At 46.9% G+C, this 25,575-nt stretch overlaps 1 protein-coding gene and 1 long non-coding RNA gene across 8 annotated transcripts in view; both read left to right on the top strand.

Annotated features, from left to right (window-relative positions):
- The first annotated feature begins 6 nt into the window (after positions 1 to 6).
- LOC116653508 lies at positions 7 to 13,125 on the top strand. The gene is made up of 2 exons (XR_004307512.1): positions 7 to 432; positions 10,502 to 13,125. It is a non-coding gene; the product is annotated as an uncharacterized LOC116653508 (long non-coding RNA).
- A 3,207-nt stretch (positions 13,126 to 16,332) lies between these two features.
- KTN1 (kinectin 1) overlaps positions 16,333 to 25,575 on the top strand; it is a 49,366-nt gene continuing 40,123 nt past the window's right edge. For 6 of the 7 annotated variants that reach the window (XM_015865836.1, XM_015865830.1, XM_015865835.1 and 3 more), the window contains exons 1-5: positions 16,333 to 16,898; positions 18,651 to 18,788; positions 20,652 to 20,819; positions 22,986 to 23,116; positions 24,603 to 24,719. In XM_015865836.1, coding sequence (XP_015721322.1) covers positions 16,382 to 16,898; positions 18,651 to 18,788; positions 20,652 to 20,819; positions 22,986 to 23,116; positions 24,603 to 24,719 — 1,071 coding nt within the window. In that variant the 5' untranslated portion in view covers positions 16,333 to 16,381. The remainder of the gene's footprint in view (positions 16,899 to 18,650; positions 18,789 to 20,651; positions 20,820 to 22,985; positions 23,117 to 24,602; positions 24,720 to 25,575) is intronic. The other variant, XM_015865834.1, reaches the window with a different exon arrangement.

Below are 25,575 nucleotides of genomic sequence, written 5' to 3'. Positions count from 1 at the left end.
TTTCGAATCAAACAAGGGAAATTTAGGGACAGCGGGTTTATTCCAATGAACAAACCAGAGCAAGAAGCACAGTCGGAATGCACAGCAATGTGTCATCCGCAGGGTCTGAGGACATTAGGGTTCCCCAGCTCCATGCCTTGGTTTCACCGTTGTAAAAGGGCAGTGCAGCTTTGTATCTCGGCCTTCCTGGGCCGTTCTGTGCTCGGTGCCCGTGTGGAGCCCCGCAGGCCCGCACCATTTCTATGCACAGTGAGGGCAGCAGGAAGGCAGCTCCACTCCTTTAACGGGAGTAGGGAGAAGGGAGGGGGGCTGGGAGCGCCGGGGCCGTGCGGCACCGCCTCCTCCTCCTCCTCCTTCCCCGCCCGCTCCCTTCCTGCCAGCCAGCGCCGCGCAGCCACCAGCCCGGCTTCTCCACTCCGGCCCCGCAGCGCGGTGAGTCCCTCCCGGGGGTAGGGTAGGCCCGGCCCGGCCCGGCCGTGCGGGGAGCGATAAGGCCCCGGTGCGGCCTGCGGGGCGCTCGGCCTAGGCCCGGCCGGGCTCGGGCAGGTGCGGGCGGGGAGGCCGGGCCCAGGCCTCGGCCGGCGGTTCCCAGCAGCGGCCTCGTGGGGCAGCGGGGCTGGGAGGGGAGGGAGCGAGGCCGGCTGTCTGTCTCTCTGTCTGTCTGTCTGTATGCCTGCTTGCCTGTCTGTCTGTCTTTAATAACCTTAAAGTGGCCGTACTGTGGAAGTAAAAACGGGGGAGCGCTCATCACTGCGAGGAGAGGAAGGTTTTTCCCCTCCTCACAATGTGTGCCCAGCCCTGTGTGCCGGGATGGAGGCAGCCCTGCGGTAGTGTGGCATTTATTGAGGGTTTGATTTGGTTGGCTTTGCTGCTGTTTGCTGGGCAGTGGTTGTGGGATGCTGAACCTCCCCGTCCATCACTGGGGTCCCAAGAGCCAATTTCCCATGGGTGAGGCTCCATCTAGGCCTTGTGTTTTGGCCCAGCTAATTCCAGCCCACTCCTTCTTTTAATTAAATAGACATTGTTAAGGATAACACGCTGTAGTGTCTCTTCTGTGTTAAGCAGTGCCCAGTGCTACTTTCTAGCGAGGTATTTCAATCTCATCAATTGACAACCTTTATGAAAGGCTGTGCTGTGTATAGTCACGAATGGAAGAACTTAAAGAAGAGGGTCTCCCCCACTATTCGCTTCTACAAAGGGGGAGCTGAGCTGATACTTCACTGTAGTCATTCTCTACTTAAAATCCTCTTTCCCCCTTTCTTTCCAGTACCTCCATCACATCCTCTGCCCAACAATGCCCATATGGCATTTAGCAGGTGGAGCTGACAAGTCCTATTTAACATCTCCTCGCATATGACAAGGCAGAAATCCCTGGTAGGAGCTCAGAGCACTGTGGAAGTAAGAGGGAGTCCTCACTTTTCCCATTCCCAGCTGCACAGTGAGGTTCAGGCTGGCAGTGCCGCTGCTTTCCGTCCCATAACTGCGCTGTGATTCCTATCCACCAGCAGGCAATGTAACTTGCTTTACCACATATTTTTTCTCTTGCCTCATATGCTGATGCTGCTTTCTGTATGCTGTGATTAAAATAACTTTTGTGTGTAGCTGCGGTAGGGAAGGGTTGGGGTTTGGATACAAATGGCAGTGCTCTGTTAGAGTTACTACATACATACCTTTTTTGTTACATATTTTTTCCCCTTCCTTATCTAACCGGTTTCAAGAAGCTGCTTTCTGCTGTCAGAAATAGCAGTAGTAGGAGGGTATGAAGTATACCAGTATAACAGTTGTTAATTCCATTCTTTATACCCCACTGCCATCAAAACCTTGCTTTGGGTAAATGAGTCTGCTAATCCCTGCTTCTGAAACACCTTAAAGAGGAGGGGAAGGCACGATCAGGTCTGTGTCAAACTGCTGTGTTAACCACAGAACAGCCTGCCCTTGCATCATCTGTTCTGTCTGTCTGGGATTCTGGCACAAAACTGTCTAATCATTGCTTGAGCATTGGCACCGTAAACCTGGGTTTGACAGAATCCTTCCAGAACTGAAATTCTGCATGGATTTCAGAGGCTGTGGGTGTAGCTCAGATACACTGTTGGCTGAGACCCTTACCCTAAGGATGTGTCTGGAGAGGACACTTGTTTTATTTTAAGCATCCAGCTTGGTTGCTCCTAATCCCTTCTCCTTTGCTGCCAGGACACCCATCTCTCACCACTGACTGCTGAGAACTCCAGCTCCTGAGTTCCACCCCCTGGGTGAGCAGGGCAAGAGCCGTCCCAGATTATATTGTAGCAGGAGGGTCCTTCATGCTGCTTGCTCCAAACATGAAGCCAGCATGTGGTCTGGTGAGAGGCTGGAAGCATAAAAACCCTCAGAAAGGTCAAGTTTAGTTTCTCAGTGTATAGGAAACATCCATGTTGTGAGCACTGCTTGTTATATCACCGCTTTTGGGTTAAACTTGATCAGTTCAGTCTACACCACCACAACCTCAGGAAAGCTGCTCCACAGCCTCCTGTAGGTCTCAGAACAATTGCAGTGCTGCCAGTCTAATGCAGTTTATGGCTGGTTTGTATCATTTGTGTTTGTTCTAGAACTGCCATTTGGTTTAAGCAGTTGTTTTCCCTCCCTGAGGCAATTAGAAGGAGCAGTTGTATCCCCTCAGAGCTGCTTGTAAACGAGTCAGAGTCTTTATGTTCCTTCCTATCCTCTCATTGATATTCTTTTCATTTCCTTCCTGATAAAAATCTTTTACCCATCAAAACCTTCTTACTAGAAAGAGACTTTTATACACTTGTATTTAGTTCTTAAGCATCCTGCTCAGCTATGTTGGCAAATCAAGCACGATTGGACTGTCCTTAACAAAACAAGTGGTCTGGGGTCCTGCTTTCTGTCGTAAGCTCCCAAACATTCTGGTGTTCATCGGGTGATGATTTCAGGCTGGTGACACAGGGGCTAAATCTGTGCCAGGCAAATCACTTGTCACTGACCATGCACCAGCTGCAGAGATGGTAGATCGGGGAGAGCTGCCTGACTGTGGCATGCAGGAATCTGTTTCTCCTCTTGTCATTATATGAGGTGGCCAAACAGAACGCGTGATGCCTTTAAATATATATGCATTTATACTGTAGAAGCTGAAAGTTCTCTTCCTGCTCGCGTGTCTTGAACTCCAGCTGGTTGCAGAGAGATGGCTGCTGCTTCTGAGCGTTGGAAACTTAGCAGTTCTTACCAGGGTGAATGAAGCCTTCAAAGTAATGGTTTATAAAACGTGGACTTGTTGACACTCCTTGAAGGTTGTATCTGCTTTCTGCTTTGGGAATGTTGTGCCTGCTGCTGTGAGCATTGTCTGAGAGCATGGGATGGTTCTTCCTCATTGCTTAATTGTATCTTTTATTTCCATTTAGTTTGGAGTGGGAGCAGCGATGCTTGCAATGATACGTGCCTGTGCTGAGCCAGGTTGCTGCAGCAGTTTGCAGCACTGAGGGGGGACCCATGCAGACAGCATCTGCAATTCCTCTGCAAGGTTTTCCATGCAGGAACAGGAGCAGCTCCTGGGCCAGGTGCCTTTGCCTGAGCTTTGTCCTCCCTTGGTTTCCACGCTGCTGCCCGTGTGCAGGAGAGCTGCACTTTAATTAGATTATATTAGAATGAATAAGTGAATCTGAATAAATGAGCTTATGGGGGGCACTGTCAGGTCAGCTTAGGCCCTAAAAATAGGTGCCAGGCACAGGACAGGCTTGGTGCAGTGTCTGTCAGTGCAACGACATTGAATGGAGATTGCTTGTGAATGCATAAATTCTGCTGCCTTGCTGTCATATTGGCCAGGATGCTCCGGCACCTCGTTGGTATCAGAAATACCAGAATGTGCTCAAATGTGGGTGTTCTTTAATGGCAGCTCGGTGGGATGCTGGAAGGGGAAATAACGACTGTGGAAACTGCACTAATCTGAGGTGCTAAAGAATGTAAATCTCATGATCCTTTTTAATGCTTCCCATCTAACCCAAAAGGTGATTTTTTTTAGTCAGGCTTTTAGATGCTGCTGAAACAGGAGGAAAAAGAGAAATAGTTTCTGGTGTAAGTATGTACGTGAGAGCTCTGGGAGGCTCCTTCTGCCTCTTCCTAACACAAATATGAAGAATATTGTTTCTATGTGATGCAAAGAAGTAGCTCAGGAATGTTGAGCCTTCGGTTTTGCTGTGCAGCGTCTGGGGGATGGGAGGGAGAGGAGGGGCAGGAAGGCTGAGATTTTGGGTTAATCACAAGCAAAAGAGCTATTTTCTTGCAGCTCTCCCCCTTGTTTTCTGTACCGTGCTTTGTTTTTGTTAGTTCTTTGTGTCCTACCTCGCTTATCAACATTCACAGCTTTAAATTCCTCTTGCTGAGCAGAAGCAGCTGCAGTTTGTTCCCCTTGTCTTTCAAAGACTTATGTATAAGAGGAGCAGCTTCCTCACTTTGCGAGTTGGACTTCATCTCAGCTTGCTCTGAGGCTGCATAATAACTCAGAGAAAGTGTCTGTAAATTAGCAGCGTTGGCAAGCTACTCATTTTCCAGCCTTAATGATCCCTATTACAAATAGCGTTGTTCTCCACCAGCGGTACCAGCAAACTGTCGCTGTCAGCTGCACGGAACTTCCATGTCCCATTGCAAGCAAAACTCTGCAAAGTGCCATTTATCACAGGCTTCTCTCAGTGTGGAGGCAAAGTGCTGCTGCAAAGTCCGATCTTATCGCCAGGCAAGGTCCCCTGGAGCTGCACGTACCTCGGTGCTGGGAGCAGTGTGAGGGCTGGCACCTTCCTATGGCAGACTGCTGACCCTGCTGTCTGCTCTGTGCTGTGCTGGCTGGAGCTGCTCAGGGCTGGGTGATGCTGCAGATTGCTCTGATGCACAGGCACGTTGCTACCTGCTGTCATTCAGAGGGAAGCAGCTCTGTGCTGTAGAATTGAGGATCTGGAACAGAGCTGCTGGTTTTCTTCAGGTTGAATCATGAGTTGAGCATCAGGGAAAGCTTTTTTTTGCTGTGTCAGGGGAAGTGTTTGAGTGTCAATCAGCAAAACGTGACTCCTCATTTTTGGGCTACATGTATTAATGGAATGGCTGACCACGGGTTGACTGGCATCTGGCTCATGCAGCGTTTGTGAATGACCCAGGGAGAATGAAGCTTTGGGATTACGTAGGTGTTGAAGGCTTTTAAGGATGGTATATTTATGCCCGTGATTCACAATGCTTCCAAATGTGCTCCAGCTCCTGCCCTGCAGAAGGGAAGTCCCTCAGTCCAGCATCTGTAACCTACCACTGAGCTGTGTCACAGCTACAGCAATATCAACCCAGCCTGGTTATTTTGGGCTCCTCATTCTATTCCATCCAGATTCCGATCCCCACCATTTCTTAAAGCAGAAACATTGGCTTCATTCTGCATTGCTCCTGGTTACGTTCTCTTACGTGGACTTAAAATGGCAGGTGGGATGTTCTAGGGCAGAGGCAAATTCTAGTACATCCTGCTCCTGCCATTGCGTGCAGAGGTGTCTTAGTTGTGCCTGCACCTTGTGTAAAGGAAGCTGCTGAGCCTGGGAGGTGAAAGCATCCCTGCCTTGAGCTGTCTGGTTGTGGAGGCCATGCCATGCACCATGAGGGGTATTGCAAGGAGACTGCTGCCAGCAGGGGCACTGGGAAGGACTTGTAATCCATTTGCAAGCGCGTAGCTGTCGAGGCAGATGATGACTAAGCTATTGCACAAGGTTCAGCTCTTTGGGGAGAGTGCCAGGATTGGACCAAATCATGACTGACTGATAAGGGAGCCTATAATGTCAGGCAGCTGATAACTGTGTTGTTCCTGGTTTAATCTGACCACTGCCTATGACTATTTTTTTCTCCCCCCTCAGCCTGTCCTCTAGGGAGTTCTGAGTTGAAAATCTGAGTTGAAAATCTTCATTGAGTGAGTCCAGAACTGGCGCAGCCCTGTTTGTGGGAGGAAGCGAGCAGTTCCCGAGCTCTCAAGGCAAGTGCCCAGTGGCAGAAGTATTTCAGGGCTGTGACTCAGCCCTGCTCCTCGCTTTGGGTCCGGTGGATTTCTTCCTGCTGGGAACCCAAACCTGCCCACTGCAGCTCTGTCTGAGCACCCTGGCACACAGGGAGGTTGGAGGTTCCTGCCTTCCTGTGTAGCAGAAGGGAAAGTAAGGCCAGTGCCTGTGATTTTATATGCAGTGGAATCCCATTTTTGGAAGGAAGCTCTATGAACAAGTGGACTATGTTGCAGTATCACTTCTGCCCTTCTCAGGCTCATCTGAGAGCAGCAGGAACAAGGACTACAGCAGATCATGCACAGCCTCTCAAAGGGCATTTTCAGTTCTGAGTTGAGCGGTGCCGTTGCAGAAAGGCTCTTCCTCCTGGGGCTGGGAGGGAGCTTCTCTGCCTCCTTTAACCCAGGGAGGAGGGCTCAGCACATCTTCCTCACTGACCAGGAGGTGTCTGTGCTTCTCAGTGGGGCTGTTGTTGGGAAGCTGGTAGCAAAGTGGAGCATGTGAATGAATGCTGTATCCCAGCTCACGCCTACTGACCTTTGCTTGTGTAAATACCTGTTGGGAGTGTGTGCAACTTACGCTGAGATGAAGTGATTAAAAACTGCTGCTTTTTCACATTTACCAATGCTGCCTCATTTTATATTCACAGCAGTGGCAAAGATCCACCAGAGCTTCACTTCTCCATATTCAAACTGACCGGAGAGGAGTTCTTGGCCTTATGTTTGCTGGGAAAGCATCCTTGCCAATGACATGCATTGCCCCAAAGAGGGACAAAGGCCACATCTCAAAGCCTTGGAAACTGCCAGGCTTCAGGGAGGATTTGTGGGGCACATTATGATTTCTGCTTGCTAGGCACTACCTTCAGTCCTCACTTGTTACCTTCCTTTAAGGTCACTTCCATATCCACAGCCCTTGCTATGGTGCTGCTAGGATTGGGTTGCGTGCTAAATTTAGTAAACCTCTTTACAGCTTAGTGTGCGTGTGTGTGTATGTACAAACACGTTTATTTTTGTTTAAAGTAGCTTTTAATGGGTTGGAGCCTGGTACAAAATGCACAACGGTGGGAGGCTTTCCCTGCAAGGCTGGGAGCTCACAGGGTGTTTATGGGGTGATAGGTTGGCTCTCATCTCCTCCTTGATGCACTTAAATATATGGATCGGTGGGAGGGTTGCTGAGGCATGATTACAGCCTGTGTGCTGCAGGCTGAGCCATGTACTGAGTGCCAGCTGGTGGGTTCTGCTTCAAAAGTTGTGAAAGCCAATGGAAATCCTGGATGAGGTGTTTCCATGCCTCACCCCCCCTGCTTTCCTCCTCTTTCCCTCCCCCCGCCCCCCATTCTTCCAAAGGCTGTGTGACTGGTGTGCCTATTTCTTTAATTGATTTCTTAATCCCCCCTGTCCATTACAGGCTGCAGGAGCGGTAGAGGTGTAACCAGAGTTGGAGGCAATTAACTTCGCATCTGTGTGATTGCTGTGAAACATTGATGAAATCCTTGCATGCCAAAGGAGGAGCAGACTGTGGGGCAGGAAAGCCAGGAGAGCGAGAACCCAGAGAAGCATGAAGGAAATGACCTAAATCACTCCGCGTTTCTTTTGCTGAATGTTTCTGGAGTGGCTTTTTTTCCTTTCATTATTTAAAGCAGCCTCGCATGTTCTTAAGCCTACATGTATCTGAAAGCTGTAGTTCACATCTGAGCATGCTGATCAGCTCAGCTGATTGCTTTGGCTTAATTAAAGGGCATGAAGAAGCTGTGGAGGGGCCTTTCCCCTGGTGCTGGAGGGCAGCTTACTGCTCTACTTTAAGACCATCTGCTGGAATACTGTGCTGCTTCCTGCATGTGTTACTGTGCACAAGTGGTTTGCAAGGTAAAAGAGTGGTGTCTTGGTGCAGCTGTAGCAGTGAGGTGCCTGCAGTAACATGGCTGGTTGCTTGGGACATGAAGGCTGCAGGCAATGCTGCTGCCACACCGAGCAGCTCATTGCCTTGATTACTGAAAGCATATTTCCAACTTGCAGTTAAAAATGGGTAGGAACAGGCCACGGCTGCATTTGTTCCCATGCCAGCATTGTCCTCTGGCTTCAGCTCCACCCTGCGAGGTAAGGCTGGAGGAAGCTGGTGGGCTGGGTATGGCACTGGGATAGTCCAGAGCAAGGGGAAGTGAGGAGAGCAAGCGGTGCCAGCTCAGGTTGTTTGAATCCTACTGCTGTGTTGTTTCTTCCTCCACCGTGGCTGTGGGATGTAGTAGCGAAGGCAAAAATAGCTGTGCTGATGGGGTGCTTCCCCAGCTGTGTGCAGCAACGTGAGGCTGGGGGGCTCTTAGGTCCTAGTTTGGAAGCTGTGCACTGTGTGTTGATGATGCCTCTATTTATGATGCCAGTAACTTTGATGCAGCAATCACACTTAGTTTCTATTTAGATACAACTGAAATCACTCAGCTGCTGAGTCGTTAACCCGTGCCTTATCTCGAAACTTCAGGTAGTGAGAAGAACCCACATGAAAGCATCTCAGATATGATTTGCGCTCACTTAAAGGTTACGATTTCCCTATATGAATGAACAGCTCTCCTTGAACCTGTTGCCTGTTTCCAAGGTAGGGCAGTCGCATTTCCCTATAGGAACCCCCCCCTGCTGTGGCTTCTCCTTTTGTCCTCCCCCGTTCAACAAATGGATGGTTGAGTTGCAGAAAGGTTAACGAAGCACTTTCTTTTCTGTCAGCCGTCCAGTCTCTTTGTATAACAGACTGAACAGAAAGAATGGGAAAATCTTGCTGGTGGAATGACCGAGGTTGTCATTTTGCAGCACCAGGATAAAGACCTGCATAAGCTTTGGGCTTCCAGCAGCCTGTAGGGTGGTGATGGCAAAGCCTGTTGTAAGAACGGTCAGTGTTAGTTTCTCTGCTGCTTTTGAGTTTGATGGTGTCAGAACTGTGGGGATCTGAACTGTTACAGTTCAGCAGAGGCATCATTTAAAATGGTTTTAGTACAATGAGCCTTTTGGGGCTTGGCAAGATGGGGAATCGTAGTCCTTAATTACAAAGTGGAGGAACAATTAGAATGGGACAGACAGGCAGCGGACCAGCAGTGTTTGTGCTGTGCCATCCCAGTGCACAAATGACCAGGGCAGGCTGTTAGTGCACTGACTGGCTCTGGTCCCTTTTAGGGAGGGCACAGAAAGCTCTCATTTTGGGTTATCACAAGGGTCCTTTGGGTTCCTGCCCTGTTGTGCTGAGATCTATTCCCATGTTTGCCCCTGAGAGCCTCCAGTGGGAGCAAAGAGTGCAGGGAGGATGGAAATTATATGCGCTGGGCATATATACACACAGAGCCTCAGGCTGCTGGGAGGGAGATGGAAGAAAACACGTAACTCCTTGCCTAGACTCAGTCCTTTTTTCCCCCCTCCTTTGAGCTGCTGAGGCTACGTGGTGGCTGGCACACGTATGGAAGCGCATTCCCCTGTTGGGAATGTTAAAAATAAGCACTACAATTTTCCCTTTCCACATACCAAAATATATTAACGCGCTGTTGCTTTGATTAGTCATTTCCTTTTCCTTTGTTCCTCTTGCAGCAGGGTAGGGGGCTGCAGGCACATGCTTCACTTCAGAAATGGAATGTTCAAATGATTCTCCTGGGCTCATACCTGCCTTGGCAGAAGATGACTTTGCTCTCATCCACTAAATATGCATTTATGTCTTAGTGAAGTTGCTTTTATGGTGTTGGTACTAAAAATATCTTTGCCTGATTTCTTTCCCCTATAAAGAAAATTAATTCTAATAGGAATGAAGTTAAAGCTCTTACTATGGGTGTAACATACCCTTGCAGGAAAGCATTGGTGACATATTATAGGAAAACTTGCATGTTTTCTCATTTATGCTGAGGCTCTGTCTGCCCTTTACCCCATTACCTCTGCTCCCCAATTCCATGCAAGACCTTGATTGTGGGTGGAGTTTTGCAGGGCAGTAGCTTGACATTGCTGGGGTGTGCACAGCCTGGCTGTGAGGCTGCTTGGTTGGGTGTGTGTGTGTGTTGGGGGGAGGGGAAAGGGGGGGTTGAAGGTTAATTGGTTCTGCTGGAGGGACCGCAGTGTTCAGCAGCCCTGCAGGGTCAGAGCCTCTCTGTGGCTCCATCAGCATCACTGCTTGTGGGACCTGTGGGGTGAGTGGGAGGTTGGGAACAGCACTTGTGTGTCCAGAGAAATGCCGGTGTGCGTGCTGACATGTCTGACTGCTGAGGGTTGAGTTAGGTTGTAATTATGGGAATCAAGCAATAAACTAAGACTGTTCTTGCTGTGCTTGGGTTGGGGCAATCCCAGGTATGTATATCTCAGGAGCTCCTTGGGTTCTTGAGGATCTGCTTGAGTTGCACTGGGCCCCTGCATGGGAGGGATGTGGAGCTGTTACAGAGGGTCCAGCAGAGGGCTTGAAGATGCTCAGAGAACGTAGCAGCCACAGATTGCTCAAGAAGGGATGTTAGGGTTTGTGTTGTTTCTTGTTTTTAGCTTGGAATTTGAGCCTTCTTTGTGACCAGAGTGAGCAGCATCACGGCTCCAAGTGCTGCAGAGCCTGTTTGATCCAAGCAGAGCTCCCAGAGCCCAGCCAGGTAGGTGTGGGTGGCTCAGAAGAAGAAATACACTCTTGCCAGTACAGTTTAGTGCTGTGTCAGAAGAGGATTAAAGTGCATGGGTGTTAGATTGCCTGATAGCCTCCCAGCTGAGAGCTGCATGGTTTTGGCAGAAGCGAGCTGGGCACGATGATGTTTGCATTGTGTCAGCAGATGGAGGAGGGGATGAGGAGGGTGCAATGAGAGCACAGCCGGGTACCAACCTGCAGCTGCAGGGCTGTGAGCAGCAGGGCTGAGTGAGACGATGGGTGTTTATACAACAGACTGGGCAGATGTCAGAAGGCCTTTGTTGAGGTGCATAGTAGCTTAAAATTTGTCTAAATGGCTTTTGTGTGTAGTAAACCTGAGCTGTTCTGGACTGTTGCATCAGCTTGGCTTGTACAAACCTCTGTTAACTTCTCCAACAGCTGATGAAAATAGCAGAACAGACAGGGCCTGCCTCTTCCCATCCAGGTGCAGGGCACACAGCTTTCAGGTGCTGACCTAAGGTGCCTTAAATCTGTGCCTGGTTCATCTTGCTAGAGACCTTACGATGCTCAGGAGCTGCTCTTCAGGCTGATAAAGTAAACTTGGCTTTGGCCATTAATCTGGTAGCTCTGTCTCTTATTTTTAGTAGGTAATCCTACTCTGATATGGCTGAGAAAGAGAAGGTAATATGGCATGAGAGAGAATGTAAACCCAGGTTTGTGTTGCTTGTAGAGCCAAAGCTAAGGCTTAACTCGAGGTTGGGTTTATTGTGCTAAAACAGGCTGCCCAGAAAGCTGTTGGTGCCTATCTCTGGAAGTGCCCAAGACTGGAAGACAGCAAGTGAGAGATACAGCTGGGGATATTTTGACTCCTTGGAGCTTCTGTGGTAGTGACCTTGGCTGTATTGCTGCCCAGCTTGGGATGCCAGCAGAGCCTCAAACTGACATTAATGTTGTATGTTAGGAGATGGAATTTCAAGGGAAGGCATGCAGCCTGGTGGGGCTGAGAATGTGTTCTCCCCATCCTGGTGCCACCCCTACCATTATCCCAAATAACATCCCTTTGTGAAAGTTGCAAGAAAACCTTTCTTTCTTATGATTTTTCAGCCCTGAGTGATAACGCTGTACTAGAAGGCTTCACCAGAGGGGTCTAGGTGGGTCTGGGGATGCTGGGACAGGAGGATTGCTATCTCTGTGTCGATGTGAGGTTGCTCTCTCTGCTTTAGCTGAAGTTAGTTCCAAGCTTGGGATGTATCTCATCAGCTGCAGGGCTGCTGCAGCATTTTTTTCCCCCAAGGTGTTGATTTTAAAGCTATATTTAAAAAGGGTGGGAAGCAAATAAAAAGGCTTCAGTTGAAGCAAAATGACTCTTTTCTGGAATTTAATAAATGGCGTGTTTCTGTTAACTAACATCAAGCAGCTGAGAGCAGGCAGAGCCCAACAGATGGTACAAACAGCGGCACGTTTGGAATGGAAAATATTTACCTAGAGGGTATTTGAATCGCTGAGATCGTGCTCTGCAAATGGCTTAATTGTATCAGTGTAATCAAGCGAAGAAGGGAAAGATTTATTGACAAGTCTTCTGCCTCTCGCTGTTAACAGTTGGGAGGGGGTTTTGAGCACTGTTGAGCTGCACTTGAATAGATCTCCTTTCCAGGTAGGAGTTACTTTAATACTCGAATGGCTCGGTGTGTAAATACTGGTGGCTAAAGCTTTCCTCTGGCTGTAGGAGTCAAGCTGTCAGGGCTGTAATTTAAATGAAACCCTCCGAATTTGCACGGCTGTTTGTTGTGCTTTGCACCAGCTCTGGGTTTTGAGAGGACTTCTGCCAACAGGCTGTCAAGTGTAGCTCTGGATGCAGGGTTTAATATGAAGAAAGTGGATTGGACTTTGCCATCTGGATCAAAGCTGCAGGTCAGTTTAGATCTATGAGTTTTCTGGGTTATGGCTGCTTTTATTTTGCATGCCTTTCAACTGTGCAGCTTAAAAGGCAACCTGGAAGAAGGTGGTGTGAGCTTACAGGGAGCTGTGCCTTTCACACAGGTGGCAGGTGAGATATATATGTATGTAGCACCTTATTTTTCTGCCTTTAAAATGATGTTCGGGTATGGTCTATTCCTCACTCTATTCCTATGCTCCGTTCCTCAGTCTGCTCCTTTGCAGAGCAGAGTGGTTTTGGGAGCATATAACCCTGGAATGGGAAGGTGGAGGACATGGCACTGCAAGGGCTCGTTACCTGCTGAAATTAGTCGGGTGTTAACGAGCTTGGGGCAAGTTTGATGGGCTGAAATCCCTGCCTGCTGTGATGGCCTGGCTTTCACTGCTGCCTGTAGTGTCACGTTTCAGGAGCTCTGCTGGCTTCAATGTCATGTATTTGGTGCACAGAACAAGTTGGTTTTCCTGTGATGTTACATGATTGCTGTAAATAAATAAAAAGCAAACACCCACCTTGCCAAAAGAAACCCTTATGTTCCAACTCTGCAACTCAGCAGCAATGCTGATGTGAAATGAATCATCCCTGGGGTTTCAGGCAGCTCTTCCTCTGTGGTCTTGAGCCCTGGGTTAGATGATGCTCAGGCATTACCTGAGCTGTTTGCCTGTGCTGTATGGATGAGCTGAACCTGTTGCATTTTGTTCCCCATATCAAATCAGGCTTAAGTTCCTTCTTCCTGTGCCTGTGTTGCTGCATGAGCTGGTGGGAGGATGAGTTTGGGAGTGAAGCTGTTTTTGGGATGATTCTCCTTTTTGGGATGCCTGGGGAGAAACCCCAATTAAAGGAGCTGCTGCCTTAGCTAAGACGTGTGTCTGTCTTAAATAGCTTAGTATTCAAACTGGGACAGAGGAGGTTTAGGTTGGATCTTAGGAGGTTTTTCCCCCAGAGGGTGGTGACGCACTGGAACAGGTTGCCCAAGGAGGCTGTGGATGCCCCATCCCTGCAGGCATTCAAGGCCAGGCTGGATGTGGCTCTGGGCAGCCTGGGCTGCTGGTTGGTGACCCTGCATGTAGCAGGGGGTTGAAGCGAGGTGGCCATTGTTGTCCTTTTCAACCCAGGCCATTCTATGATTCTGTGATACGATCCTGCGTTTCTCCCCTATGTTTAATGTTACCTTTTTAGAAGCACAAATGTCTGGAGATGACATGGCGTTGGTAGGAGCAGTGCCTGTAACGTGCTGGGTCTAAGCTACAGGTGACTCATTAGCCAGATGGAGCTATAATTTATTTCTGCCTTCCCAAGTAAGTTAATCCCCTGGACCTAAACTGAATGAATATCCCCGTGAAATGCAGTGTCGGTGCCGAGTGAAACCTTAGAGTTCAATGCAGAAAGCAGAGGGTGTGTTATGAAATCCAGACCAGTGTTAACTAGCAGAGGAAGTCAGGTGCAAGCTATAACACTGTGCTGGAGCTCAGAAGTAGTTTCTGCAGCCTGGCCTTTGTTCAAGGAAGCAGAAGTGCAATTCTTTTGTTAAATGCTGGATGGGAACATTAACCGGGTCTGTGTGCAGACTGGGACAGATGCAGTGCCTGGAACGTGCTGTGTGGGCACGGGCTGACCTGCTCCATTATTTGTGCCCTATACTTTTCCATGTATGGTTTTATGAGATGAGTGTTTAACTGCATAACCTTAAGATTTAAAGCAACTTGAGGTTTCTGTGCTACGTCTCAGCTCCATTGAGGGTGTGTGCAAGCCGTGGCTTGACAATTTTGGAGCTCATGTGTGGAGGTTTTCAGGTTGTGCAGCATTCACTTTTTTCAGGTTTAACAGGAAGAGCTTCTGTCCTGTTTTCTCTTATTGCATTATAGGATTTTTTTCCCCCCTACTGATTGCTTCTGTTTCTTCCTTGGTGGCTTGTTGAGAAATATGGAAGTATAAATGGGAATGGAGAAGTTGCTTTAGTGATTGGGGATTGTTGGAAGACAGCTGGCAGCTTTGCAAGGCAAACCCATGCCCATGTACCCAGTAGTGAGGGTGTCACCTTGCAAAGACCTCTTGGCAAGGAGCAGGTGGTAAAGGATGTGGCTTTGGCAGCCTGCCTGTGAGTCAGCCTTGGTGTGCTCCAGGAGGTGATGCTGGTTGGGTTGGAAAGGACCATAAAGCCCACCTAGTCCCAATCCCTATCATGAGATGGATACCTCCAGCTGGATCAGGCTGCCCAGGGCCCCATCCCCTTGGCCCTAGGCACCTCCAGGAATAGTGTGGCAGTTCCCTTGCTTATTCTGGGCTGGGAGGGGGAATTTGTGTGTTTGTTCCAGGAGGTCACACTGTTACCTGGTGCTCACTTTGGACTCAAAAAATACAGAGGAGATTTTAATGTGACGGTGTTTAGCTAATCAGGAAGATCTGGGGCTTTCCCAGCTGCATACACACCTCTTTGGCAAATAAAACATCACCTTTCTGGGAACAAACATGTTCTAATTACAGTTTCCAAAGCATTTTTGGGGTCTGGGTAAAGCATATAGGGACCATCATACTTGCCTTCGTTTCCTTAACAGTGTGTTCAGCAGAGCTGGTGTGTTCTGGGCTCTTCATGGTTAGGTGCTGTAATTGTGGCAGTAACGTATGGTAATGATCAATTTAATTACACTCGTGAAAAATCTGCTTAATCACATATTTACTTTAGGGATTCGTTTCTCCCATACACATTCAATATTGACTTTGGTGGAAGCAAAATTCCTTCAAGTGATAACTAACATCGTATCACTCGGTGCAGGAAGGTGGTTCTATCAAACAGATGCAGCTAATTGTTTTGAATTAGTTTCATGCATCTGGTCTTTTTCTCCCACTTTTGCAGCCCCTTTTGAAACCCTGTCCTGGATGCAATTCCAGATGCAAACCTTTTCATCAAGCTGTGCTTGCTCAGGAAGCTGAGTATACAGACTGAGAGGAGACTTAGCCTTAAGACAACTGGTGAACAATCAGAGCATTGAAACGTTAGCTGTTTATTTTGATAACTTAATAGCCAAATTAGAGTTCTCGCTCCTTGCTTTCTGTGCTGTTCAATGCACTGTACAAATATATTATCACAGCCACTCAGTCCAAAAACTATTGCTGTCACCAGAGAGCAGGGCTCAGTGTGGCCCATCTGCCCCCCTTCAATCACTGCTATGGGACAACAAACCCAGGGGATGCCAGGCACTTCTCATACTTCTTCCCCTCTAGACCCTTCCTCATCTTTTTAGCCCTTGAAGGAGCTTTTGTTGGGCACCTCTGCACATATTGATGGTCTTAGGAGATGCTGCGGTTGGGTGACAAAGGTTGTAGGACACATAGCTTGGGTTAGATTCCTTCCTCCTGTGCCAGTTTTAATTCAGGATGCTTGATTTAGGTGAAGAAAAATGTATTTTAAAAGTCAGTGTTGTTCTGCATCTGTGAGTCCTTGTTTCACAGCCTCTGAAACTGTGGTGTCCTGTGTTTCTGATATCAAAAACTTTAAGTTAATAAAATGCATTTGGGAAGGGAGGTGAGGAAGATGAGTAAATGTGGGGAAAGAGAACTGCTCTTCTTTGAGATCATCAGCCTTGCAATCCACAGTGCCTTCCTGTACAGGCCAACAGCTTTAAAGGAAGTAGTAAATGATTACAGAAGTTATCCAGCATCGATATAGCTTAACAATGTCATTAAAAGCTACGTTTAAGATTTTTCTGAAACAATATCAAAGTGTCTTTTGTTGTTCTAATTGGAGGGGGGAAATAGTCCTGAGGAATGCATTGCCAAAACTAATTCTTGTTTCATTTTGCCTTTCAGATTTCCTTTTTTTTTTTTTTTTTTTTAAATATAGCTAAGAAAAAGCACAATGGAGTTTTACGAGTCTACCTACTTCATCATCCTCATTCCTTCTGTGGTTATTACAGTCATCTTTCTCTTCTTCTGGCTCTTCATGAAAGAAACATTATATGATGAAGTCCTTGCGAAGCAGAAAAGGGACCTAAAGCTTCCACCTACCAAGAGCGATAAAAAGAAAACAGAGAAGAAGAAGAACAAGAAGAAAGAAGCTCAGAATGGGAACATCCACGAATCTGACTCTGAAAGCACACCTCGGGACTTCAAGCTCTCTGATGCCCTGAGTACAGATGAAGAGCACGTTACTGCTGTTCCCCTGAGTGCGACTGAGGCATCTGCTGGCATTAGAGAACGGAAGAAGAAGGAGAAGAAGCAGAAGGCAGCTCAAGATGATCATGTAACTAAGGAGTCGGAAGGATCCAAGTCTTCAGGCAAGAAAGTAGAACCAGTCCCTGTTACAAAACAGCCCACTCCACCATCCGAATCAGCAGCATCTAAGAAGAAACCCGGGCAGAAGAAGCAGAAAAATGGCATGTGTACCTTACGTTGCATACGCTTCTTGCACAGAACGCCACAACTGTGCTCTGCTTCTTGCAAGGCCACAGAGTGTCTCTCTCAGAACTGTTCTGCCTGATCTCTGTGGGGCAAAGCTCACTTCTAACTTTTACCTTTTTATGAGCTATTGCTTTTTTCCCCCCCTGTTTTTCATCTGGCAGCAATGCTCCAGGTTTCCTTCTTCCATCCTTGCTTTCTTCCAGTACAGGCTGTTGAGGGAAACAGAGTCTCTCTCTTTTCCTCTATGGCTTGACTACTTTGCTCTCAAGCTGCTGAAATTCTGATTAATTCAAAAGTCATTAAGTGCTCTGTGCATTCTCGTGTCAAGCTATGGAAAAAAAGTGGAGTCCTAAGAGCGTTTGCTCTGATAAGTAAGGACCTCTAGGGCAACCCCATAGCAGAGTATGCAAAATAAATCACTGTTTAAGAGCAGGCTTGATGTACAAAAAGATACTTGGTGGTTAATTTGTGGAAAGAAGCACTTAAAATGATAGAATCATGGGATGGCCTGGGTTGAAAAGGACCACTATGATCATCCTGTTTCAACCCCCCTGCCATGGGCAGGGTCACCAACCAGCAAACCAGGCTGCCCAGAGCCACATCCAGCCTAGGATGCAGGCTGCTTCCTACTTCTTACACCCTTATAACTAAATTGAATGGATATTAAACTCACCTCCCCTAGATTAGCTATTGAACAGTGGGTGCACCTGACTTAGGCTGAGAGGTATAGTCTAAACTCTTTGTGACCATTTTGATCGATTGCTGAGTGGAAGTCAACATGTCTCCATGTAGACATCCATACAGGGAAAGTTAGGAAAACATCCAGAAATAAGTGAGAAACAAAGTATTTGCAGATAGTGTAACTAGTAACATGACAGACTTGCTACAGGGAGTGAAGAAAAAAGTGACATTGCTGCTTGATGTGGTGATTTATTTTTTCTCTTTTTTTCTGAACAAGACCCACCCACGATTAGCAAAACCAAACATAAAGAAGGATCCAATCTTGTTAGTGGGTGCTTTCCAAAAACCTTTGTGGCGTGGTTAAAATGTGGTCTGCAACCACTGCTCTGAGGGCAGCCACAATGTTCCCCATGATGATGTGATCTACCACCATAGGCCTGTGCTGTGTCAGCTCGTCCAAGTGTATCATGCAGTACCTGCTGTCCAAAAAAGATGATAAATGAAACAAAAAAACCCTCAGATCCAACCAAAAACAATCCCTCTCTCTTGAAATAGCTCTTACAAAGAACAGTTCCCTAACACGAAACACTTATTTTCTGCTTCTCACAGTCCTGGTAGCTGTTGGTGTGTGTGTGTGTGTGACATGCACAAGTGTGTTCATGGAATGGGGTGGGTGGGGGATACTTCCTGCAAATAAGGAACTAACAGGGGTAACGTGCTGTATGCTCGGCTGCAGTATAACCTGCATTTGTTAAATTACTACTTTTCATTACCTGTGTTCTGCCTGCAGATAACATTCCTGTCTATCAAACTACTCAGTGCTGTGGCCCTTGACTCTGCTAAAACCTTTCTTTTGCTTTGGGCTCTCATCTGGTATGGGTAGTGTATGTGCTTGGGTGTGTGTTAACGGGTATCCGTGTGTAACTTTGTGTTCTCACTTAAAATACACGAGTTTCTTTTATTCTGGGAGCTATTTAGATCCACTGATTTAAAAGTAATTGTAAAGAGTGTAAGGAAGAGCATGTCGTCTCACTTGTCTGTTACAGATGATCAAGATACTAAGACTGATTCTGTTGCATCGCCTGCCAAAAAGCAAGAGCCTGTGCTGCTCCACCAGGAGATAAAACAAGAAAATGTATCAGGAAAGAAGAAAGTCTCTGCAAAGAAGCAGAAAGTTGATAATGGTGAGAATACCGAGGGTTTCTTATCGGTTCAGACACACTCGATTTGAGGAGTAACACACTGATGCAGAGAGTAAGCTGAGCAGGCTCTAAGTTGCTCTGAGCAAGGCACGTCTGCATGGCTGCAGTCATGTGCTCCAAACAAGACAGCAGTTATTTTAGTCAGTTGCTTCGACCATGTTCCTCTCTTACAGTCCTTTTGTTAGCTAGCTGTTGCTCCAACATAAACTGCTCATCATTGCTGTCAAGGCCTTTACTGTTCGTCATCTCTCGCTCCCTGCCAAGATGCTGTTTCTCGTCTCCTCTTGGCTCAGTCTGCCTCTGTATTTCAGCCTTTTACAATGAGTGCTGTTGTGTCTGTGGCATTTGGGAAGAGCGTGACCATGAAGTTCTCTGAGGCCACCTTGTTAGCTTCTCAAAACTGTTCTTCACTGGGACAGCTCTGAAGAAGCTGGTGGACAGCCCCTGGTGTGAACAGTGTCACTCAGTGTGGTTCCTGTGCATTTGGTCAGGGTGTCAGGGCCTGGGTCATAGAATCCTTAAGGTCTGACAAGACCACTAAGATCATCATTCCAACCATCAACTCATCTCTGCCATACCCACTAAGCCATGTCCTTTAGAGGTGGACTCTGGTCAGACTGACACCACTGAGTGTCTTGCAGCTATTAGGTGGGCTTTTTAAAAGGACGGGGTTGAAACAAGGAGGGGAAGATAATGAAGAGAAACCTTGAAAAGCTGAGGATGCTAACAAACAGGATTGGGAGGTGGATATTTCTGCTGGAGGGGGCCTCTTCTCACTCCTGTGCTTGTTGCAAGTGTTTGCTCGCTGCTTAAGAGGGGAGATACAGGTTACATAGAAGGTTTGGCTGTTTTTTAAGGAGGAAAATAAGGCAGATGGAATGTGAAAGCATTTATAACCATCTCTCTAGCAGCAGGGAAAGCACATCGGTGATGTGCCGATGCCTGAGAACTTGTATCTTATCTGTTTCCTCCTCTCTCCAGCTCACTGTATGGCCTCTGATCTCCATCAGCCCTTCAGTTGGGCTGAGGAGATCCTCACCAAGCAGAATATCTTGTGTGCAGCAGGGAGTGCGCCCTGGGCAAACCCCCAGTCCAGCTCTGTCACTGTCTGCATCCATCATTCCACGTCTGTTGCTCTTCCTCTCCCCTCCTCTGCTTTTTGTCTCAGCAGAGCAGACTGAGCAGCTCTTTGGGCAGAGGCTTTCTCACTGCATTCATACAGTGCTGTGTGCATGGGGACTGAGGTCAGTCAGTACCTCCGGGTGTCTGAATACTAATGGTGCCTGGAGCCTTCTCTGACAGATGAGATATCCTCATTAGTTACAGCTGACTCTGCATGGGAAATAAGCCCGATTGCTGCCCCTAACACACATTCTTCCTAAATGGTTGAGGTTGCTGGTGATGTAATGTGGGTGCAGATGTTGGCAGTAAGGTACCAGCATTTAATAGAATAGGAGCAAAAGACATCACTGTGCTCATGTTTCAGGGTGCTGCCCCAGGCAAACCAGTCTCATGGATGCTATATGCAGCTCTAGTGAGAAACTGAAGTGAAAGTCAAAATGTCGACGTTCTTCTCTGCTATTTCTTACAATGCTAAAAACACTTTTGAAAATGTGAGTTTAATTGGAGTTATTTAGTAACTATAAATTAAAGGCCTTTATTTAATGAACTTACCTAAAGAGCTTTAATGAGTTAAGCTGTGATGGATAATAGCACATAACTAACTAACTACTGAGGTTAGAGATGTGGTAATCCAGCTCACTGAGGCGTTATGCTCCTTTTCTGTATGTTGAAGTTAATTATTATTAAAAAGCTTTAACCTGTTCTGTGGGCTTCTGCTTGCAGTTTTGGTGGATGAACCTCTTATTCAGCCCACGACTTACATTCCTTTGATGGATAACTCTGATGCTGGTGCTTTGGAAAAGAGAGAAGTGGTGGAAGTAGCAAAACAAAACATGAATGAGGGGATCCAGAAGAGCGGTGGCAAGAAAATGAAGAATGAAACTGATAAAGGTAAGAAGCTGATAATGTGGTTTGCTTTGGGCATTGACTGCCTGGAAGTGTGAACAGGGAGCGAGCGTGATTTGTGTGGGGAGAGAAATCCGTTCTTCCCAGCAAATCAGAAAGGATCCAGGGAGAACATTTGTGGCTGCAGGACGCTGTTTGTTCTTGTCTGTGTTCACTTCTCTACTGTTTTTGGCACTGCTGAAAGGGCTTTGCTCCATCTGAATCCTTTTAATGCTGACTGTAGGCTTTTGTGTCCGCACAGTGAGCGAATGGATGATCACAGACCACACAGATGCACATGAGAGAGCGTGCTAGAATTTCTCAGTGCTTCCCCCCACCTCCTGAGCTGTTATTAAACAATTTGTTTTTCATGCTTGATAATTTCTGCTAGGGGCTCAGTATCACCAGCGTTTTGTGTCCTGTTCCTAGTTGTACAGCGTAGTTTAGGCATCTTTAACAGTGTTAGAATCCAAAGCAAGAGATTTCTGCATGGTCTCTTGGGTTCTGCCTGAGCTGGGAGTGCAGGCTCTATGCTTCCATGCTATTCTAAATCTACTTTGGGCCAACCAGCCAGTAGATAACAGAGTGCAGCATAGAGTTACCTGAAGCAAACTGTGTGTGTGAGGCTCTTGTTTTCCACCAAGGTGCTGAATTTTCCTTCTTATGCGTTTGGAATTGGCAGAGGAGCAGGGGGGGGCTTCCTTCATACTCTGCTGTGGAAGACCTATGCTCAGGAGTCCCATCATGTCCTACTGAGACTTCATGTGGGTCATGGATGCGCTCAAAGAATGGCAGGCTTACTGCGACCCTTAAATCTGTGGGCCAGCGGTTGTGACCCAAATAGCTGGGCAGTGGTTCCCTGTTCAAGCTTGTTCAGAGGACAGACTCTGTATTGCCTGCCTGGTGACTCACTGCTGTTTCTGGTTTTAGACTTGTATTCAAAAATGCACACTTGAAGCCTTCTTGGCAACTCTCTGGTACCTGAGTTGGATTCCCACTTGCCTGAGGCTCCTTTTGTTCTTCCAACTCAATGGCTGCCAATTATTGCTGTGGGGCATCAGAGCCTCCCCTGTGCACCAGTCCCTTCTCATTTCCTTTGCAAACTGTAACCCTTCTATGTGAGCTTCTAATTCTTCTTTGTCAGCTGGGATTTGCCCTCCCAATATAGAAATCTTCTTGTATTCTAACTGTAAGCTTCTTGCAAGGGCAAGGTTCTTCCTGTGTTGAAGGAGCTCAGGGCTCGGGCTGGTCCAAGCCTAGTTTCTATAGACTCTCAGCAAACCAGATTCTGGTCTCAGCATGTCGGTATATTCCTGGTAAAAGCATCACTGATGGTGTCAGTGCAGTGATGACATGATTTGATGTCTGTGGCAAAGGCCAAGTTTAGGTTTGCCTTGTGCTTTATTCCCTTCCAGTCTCTTGGCATACTTCTCTTTGATAGAGATATTGGGTGCCTCAGACTTGTGCTTCCATTTCCTTAAGTTAGGGGGCCACCTAATGACTTACGTGTGTGCAGCCTGTTTTTCTGATGAAAAATGCTATTGTTTCAGCAAGGGCCTGGTAGATTTGGAGCACACTTGCTTTGTTTGTGTCTTTTGAAACACTTACAGAATCAATGATTAAGATGGGTCTCACTATTTATCTGCCTGCTGCTGAATTCCTGCAGCAGTTCATTTCCAAACTTAGATGGAATATCTTTCTGAATCCATGTATTGTAATCAGAAATCTGCCATGTAAATTCTTTGCTCTGTCATCTGTATGTTGCTTTTGGAGCGAGGCTGTCCTCTAAATTGGGAGCTCAGTTTGAATTACTGTCATAATATGCTGGGAAGAACTCTTCAAGTTTTCACATTGGTGCTATTTTTTCCTCCCCAAAATCTGTGTTGTGCTTTGTCTTCTTGCTTGCAACACTAGAAATATGTTACCAACTGTACAAATAAAGACATGGGATTTTTTTCCTCCCCCCCCCCCAAACTCAGCTGGCAGATTGTTATCAGATTTAAATCTGAGTTATGTTGTTTTAGCTGAATGCTCGTGACCTTTTGCTTCTTGGCATTTCAGACTGAAATTAAATATAATGCATAATGATATCCCATCGCATGCTGTTTCAAGGCAAAATAAATAATTCTGTACCGAATCCAAAGTAAATATATCCTCCCTTCTGTGTTGCAGAGAATGCTGAAGTAAAATTTAAAGACTTTGTGATGGCCATGAAGAACATGATCTTCACTGAAGATGAGGCCCGTTGTGTAGTGGAGGTGCTGAAGGAAAAGTCTGGTGCAATTCGTGACGTCTTACAAAAGGTGAATGTCTGTGGGTATGGGAGAAGGCTTTTAAATGGGTAGAAAGTGGAGGAAACGCTGTCAAATGAGCTAATGGATGTTTTGCCACTATTTCTGCGTTATGGCTTTGGAAGATTTCTCCTTTTTCCAGCTGGTCTGTGCATGCTTTTACATGCAGAAGGCAGTTGTCTGATATCTGCCATCTGCCAGGGCTGGCTAGACAGGCTGATGGCTCCTAACTGCTCATAGAGGGCAGCCATAACCATCAGTAGAAGGTATGTAATGTAAGGCTGCTGCAACTGACGCAGTGTGTTGGCGAGGGGGGAGGCTATCTGGTGACATCTCTCTCAAATATATAGGGAAAAACTGTAATAAAATAAAGGAAAAAAACCAAAACCCAACACCACAATTTGTGTGGCTGTGTGCTTTACCATCCTGCGCTTTGCAGGACTCCTTCTTAGAAGCTTTATTGAAGTGCTCTGGCTGCTTTGGATATGTTTCATAGGACCTTAGGATGCCTCAGCCTGGAAGGGAGGTCTGCAGTCCAGTCTTTTGCTCAAAGCAGGGGCAGCTGCTGGGTCAGCCTTGTCTGCTCAGGGCTTTATTCAGTCAGGCTTTAAAGCGTGAAGGATTGAGGCTGAATAACTTATTTGGACAACCTGTTCCAATGCTTGGTGATTCTTTACTCTCTAATTTCTACAGTTCTTTATTAATACAATAGGGTGGTGCCCACCAATATCTTGCAATGCCATCGAGGGAGATTTTCCAACCAATTTGAGAATGGGTTTGTGGGGACTGCAACTCCCCTCTGCTTCTTCCACTAGCAGACCTTGTTCAATACAGTCCGAGTATAAATGTGTAGGAGGTTTGCCCTTCGTGGCAGTTATATTTTCAGACTGGTGTACAAGTGGCAGGACAGAAAGGATTATTCCCCCTACTTCTGTGTCCTGCAGCATCTCTAAATCTCATCATTCTCACCTGTAGAGATGTTACTGTTGTAGCTGGAGGCTCTCCTGAGTGGAAGGAGAAGACAGACCAACGTTCCCTCTTCCCTTTGCAGTGAGCTTTCAGGAGATCAGGTGGTAGTTGTAATGCAGGTTGGATTGTGCCTGCTTTGAGCATGGGTGGGACCAGGTGATGTTGGCAATCTCTTCCTTGCTCATTTATCGAATGATTCAGCATGGCTGTGCTCTTTTCCTTTATTTCTTTAATGACCGCTCTTTGTTTTTTCCCAGTGCCACCAGAGCAGCCATCTTCCAGTGTGGGAGCTACCTTAAGAGCCCATTTATTCTCTTAATTGGTTTCAGTGCATTTGAAAATGCATTTCCTGGTCCGATAAAACCTGTACTGCAGGATCCATTAGCAGCAGGGCTGGGTTCTCATGGTGCCTTGTACACTGTGCACACAAACTCTGTGGGGGCATAAGGGGGGTGTTGCTTCCTTTCAGCCTCACTCTGCTGGTGTACTTCTGGCATGTACTGACCACTTGTGTGTGCTTTTGCTGCAGGCCAGCAAGGCAGAATCAGCTGCAGTTTTACATCAGCTGCAAGACAAGGAGAAGATGCTCGCTGCGATGAAGGAGGAGGCAGCTGTTGCAAAGGAGCAGTGCAAGCAGCTAACCCAGGTAAATGCAAAGTTGTTTGTATGTACAGATGGCTTTTGGATAACTGCAGGGGCTTGGAGAATGAGCAGCAACAAATTCTGGCCTGTTGAGGTTAGTCTAAATTAAAAGGTGGAATCTCTTATATTGGGAAGGTGTTCAGAGCTCCGTGTTAGTTTTTATGATGCTATTACTGTGTTTGTGCAGAGCTGTTTTCCAATAGTTTTTCCAGGTAATTCACTTACTGGCATCTTTAAACTGAGGCCATTTTTCTTTTCAAAAGGCTATTCAGAGCATTACGTGAATACGAATATAAAACACCTCTTTGCCATTGCAGCTTTAATTGAGTTCATATTCCAGCGTTCGGATGCTTGTGTGCTTCTAGGCATGGTAATAATCAGCTTTCTTTGGGAAAGCTGCAGCAAGTTTGAACGCTGCTTGGCCCCTTGAGTTGCAGCACTGATAGTCTTAGACTCACAGTTGCGCCACCATCAAGACAAGTTCATGAAACTCGATTTTTTTTTTCTATTGAGTGTTTCAAAGGAGATCAGTTATTGTAGAAAAATGAATTACGCCAGTGTTGCAATAAATCAGAGACTTGGCAGGGGTAAGATTCTTATGTTTTTGAGTAATTTGGAAGTAGAATGGTGTTAGAATCAGGAATACTGTGGGACAGGAGCTGAGAAAGAGGAGTGTCAGATAGAGCCTGAGCGTGGAGGGAAACTGATGTAGTGAAGGGGGACAAACCATCTACAAAGTGGTGGTTGGAAGGCAAGGTAGGGTCTGTGGAGAAGAGTGGGGTGGTTGTTAGTTTTCCCAGTTTTGTTAGGGGGAGGAAAAGGAAGAGGAAAAATGAATGGGCAATCCTGAAAGCAGAGAG

This window comes from Coturnix japonica, chromosome 5 (genome assembly GCF_001577835.2).
Source record: "Coturnix japonica isolate 7356 chromosome 5, Coturnix japonica 2.1, whole genome shotgun sequence".
Taxonomy (NCBI): Eukaryota; Metazoa; Chordata; class Aves; order Galliformes; family Phasianidae; genus Coturnix; species Coturnix japonica.
Note: the sequence above shows the minus strand (reverse complement) of the source record. Positions and strands in the feature narration are given on the sequence as shown.